The 3,503-nt window shown below is 49.8% G+C and overlaps 1 protein-coding gene across 4 annotated transcripts in view; it reads right to left on the reverse strand.

Moving 5' to 3' along the window:
- Nucleotides 1-307: 307 nt before the first annotated feature.
- The window catches only part of ABCG4 (ATP binding cassette subfamily G member 4), a 41,906-nt gene continuing 38,710 nt past the window's right edge, over nt 308-3,503 (reverse strand). For all 4 annotated transcript variants that reach the window (XM_087875962.1, XM_087875961.1, XM_087875960.1 and 1 more), the window contains exon 15: nt 308-3,441. In XM_087875962.1, the coding sequence (XP_087732088.1) occupies nt 3,216-3,441 (226 nt within the window). In that variant the 3' untranslated portion in view covers nt 308-3,215. The remainder of the gene's footprint in view (nt 3,442-3,503) is intronic.

The raw sequence follows: 3,503 nt of genomic DNA on the forward strand, positions 1-3,503 counted from the left end.
GAATAGAATAGAATGACAGAGTTGGAAGGGACCTTGGAGGTCTTCTAGTCCAACCCCCTGCTTAGGCAGGAAACCCTCTGCCATTTCAGACCAATAGTTATCAAATCTCTTCTTAAAAACCTCCAGTGTTGGAGCACAATTCACAATTTCTAGAGGCAAGTTGTTCCTCTGGTTAATTGTCCTCACTGTCAGGAAATTTCTCCTTGGTTCTAAGTTGCTTCTCTCCTTGATGAGTTTCCACCCGTTGTTAAAACAAGCAGCACGGAGAGGAAGCTAAGGAAGCGGTTTTGATGAACACACATACTTGATTGTCTCAGAATTTTAAACAAAAAAACAAACAAACAATTGCAACGCCCAGAAAGAAATACCGAAGGACCTTCAGATCTTCTTGGACCAGCGATGGAGATCCGAGAAGGTTGAGAAGAGCTCCCAAAAGTCTCAAATGGCAAATTTTTCCTATACGGCTACAGACAAGTGTATTTTCCCAGCAGGCTGAATGTGTTAAAACTGGAGCAATTGCCATTCCAGGCAAAGCTCCACTTCATTATAAAGAAACTCCTGTAATTTCTTCTGGTTAATCAGGCCGAACCGGTTTTGAATCATGGTTTCATCAACCGGGCTGTGGCTTGATTCACCAGAAGCAAAACGGAAGTGTGCTTTTTTGACGGCCCTCCGCGTGAACTCTCGCCACGGGTAGTCCTCGACTTACGACCCCCGATGGAGCCCGCGATTTCCTTGCGGTTAAGCGAGACCTGCGTTAAGTCACTTTTGCCCCCCTTCTACGACTTTTCTGGCCAGCGTCGTCGAGTGAATCGCTGCCACTGACAAATTAGTAACTCTCTGCCCTAATGATTTCTTCCAACAACCAGTTTGTCAAATTGCTCAAAAAGTTATCAACCGGCTCTCCCGAAGTGGTGCGAACCGGCTGAATCCCACCTCTGTTTGTCCCTGGTTCAGACCGGTTCGCAAGAAGCGGTAGTTAAAACCGGTGGGAGGCTCTGCCCACTGACCCCGACGTCATCAGGAAGCTTCTGCACACGCTACCGGTTGCAAACCGGTAGTAAAGGTAAGTAGGACCCACCTCTGGTGTGACCCCTGGGATGCTGGGACGGTCAGAAATGTGAGTCAGTTGCCAGGGGTTTGAATTTGGATCACGGGCCAATGGGGAAGCCGCAACCGTCATAACTACGAGTCAGCGGCCAAGCGTCTTGATTTTGATCTCGAGACCATGGGGATGCGGCAACGGTCGTAAGTGTGAAAAACGGTCATAAGTCACTTTTTTCAATGCCGCCGTAACTTTGGACGGTCACTAAATGAACGGTTGTAAGTCGAGGACTAGAGCTGCATCTCCCGTTTTCAGCCGATACACGCAACGAGGTTTTTATGCAACCTAAAGCCGCCTTTCTTTCCCCCAGAATCTCTCAGCCACCCACCACCATCAGTTCTGGCCCCACAGAAGGAGCAGGTTTTCCAAACGCCGCTCGAAGTTTTTAAAGCCTCTCCAGGTGGGCACATCCCACCGGCTGAACCTCCAGCCAGCCGGTGTCTTGCGTTCTTGCAAAAGAAGCTGGATAGATTATTTTTGTGTGTGTGTGAAGGGTTCAGGAAAAAAGCATCCGGGAAAGGAGGCCGAGAGGGAGGGAAGATATGAAAGTCACCCCGTTGCTACATGTAGGGTTAGGGGGTGCAGCCCTATGAGCCCACACCTCCTATGAAGTCTTCCGAAATCTTAATACGCATCCACATGCTACGGTTCCTGCAAGCAAAGCAAGTCAGAAAAAAAAAAAAAACCAGGCGAATCGAGCAATGGCGCTACGAAGTGTGCTTGTCAGAGGAAAACCCCCTCCCGCCCCCTCCCTGCACAGCTTCCCCCCCCCACCCAGCCCAGTGCCTCCCCTGGGCCCTGCCCAAACTGGTTCTAGCATCTCTCCCCTCCCCACCCCCACCCCGGCTGGCCACACACACACCCCAGCCTGGGGCTCCCCCCCCCCGCCTTGTCTCCACTCGTTGTACAGCAAAGACATTTCCTTGGGTGGATATTCAGCTTTGGGAAGAGAGCTTGGATGATACGGTCCAGAAATGTATATGAGAGAGGGAGGGAGGAAGAGATACAAAGGGAGGGAGGAAAGGAAAAGGAAAAGGAAAAGGAAAAGGAAAAGGAAAGGAAAGGAAAGGAAAGGAAAGGAAAGGAAAGGAAAGGAAAGGAAGGAAAATGGGAAGGAGAGGAAGGAAATAGAAAGGAGAGGAAGGAGGGAGGGAGGGAGGAAGAGATACAAGGGGAGGGAGGAAAGGAAAAGGAAAAGGAAAGGAGAGGAGAGGAAAGGAAAGGAAAAGAAGGAAAATGGGAAGGAGAGGAAGGAAATAGAAAGGAGAGGAAGGAAGGAGGGAGGGAGGAAGAGATACAAAGGGAGGGAGGAAAGGAAAAGGAAAAGGAAAGGAAAGGAAAGGAAGGAAAATGGGAAGGAGAGGAAGGAAATAGAAAGGAGAGGAAGGAGGGAGGGAGGGAGGAAGAGATAGAAGGGGAGGGAGGAAAGGAAAAGGAAAAGGAAAGGAAAGGAGAGGAAAGGAAAGGAAAAGAAGGAAAATGGGAAGGAGAGGAAGGAAATAGGAGAGGAAGGAAGGAGGGAGGGAGGAAGAGATACAAGGGGAGGGAGGAAAGGAAAAGGAAAAGGAAAGGAGAGGAGAGGAGAGGAGAGGAAAGGAAACGAAAGGAAAGGAAAGGAAAGGAAAAGAAGGAAAATGGGAAGGAGAGGAAGGAAATAGAAAGGAGAGGAAGGAAGGAGGGAGGGAGGAAGAGATACAAGGGGAGGGAGGGAGGAAGGAAGACGGAAAAGGGAAGGAGAAGGAGGAGAGGAAGGAAGGAAAATGGGAAGGAGAGGGAGGAGAGGAAGGAAAGTAATAGGAAGGAAGGAAGGAAAGGAAGGAAGAAAGGAGGGAAGGAAGGAAGGAGGGAGAGAGGGAAGGGGGGAGGGAGGGAGAAGAAGAAAGGGAGGGAGGAAGCCTTATTTGTCACGAAGAATTTAGGTTAAAACAGTTCTGAGATATTCCATCAGTCTTTGGCCAAGTTGTTGATGGTCACCAGCTCGCCAACATCTCCCCCTTTGACCTGTAGCCTGCAGAGGTTCCATTGGGGGCATGAGGGCAGTGGTAGGAAGGGCATTGCCTGGCTGGCTGTGTTTGTCCCACAGCATCAGGATCTGGGTCCTTGTCCCTTCTTATCTTGCCACCTTCACCTTGTACTTGAGGGTGAGGTAAGCCAGAAGGCGGATGATGACAAAGAAAACACCTAAGATGGCAAAGTCGAGGTACAGTTTGGCTTCTTCCACATCCAACTCCTTCAAGATCTTGGCTGGATCCTGGAAGGGGCAATCCATGTCTGTGCAGTCCAGATTTCCACGGTCCATGGAGTAGATGGTGAGGATGATGCCTTCAAAGCCGTACCTGAGCCAGAGCAAAGGAGAGAATGGAAATGGAGCTACAGGATAAATGGAAGGGTCCTTCAA

The sequence above is a fragment of the Pantherophis guttatus genome, chromosome 9, assembly GCF_059756535.1.
Source record: "Pantherophis guttatus breed Tessera chromosome 9, ASM5975653v1, whole genome shotgun sequence".
NCBI lineage: Eukaryota > Metazoa > Chordata > Lepidosauria > Squamata > Colubridae > Pantherophis > Pantherophis guttatus.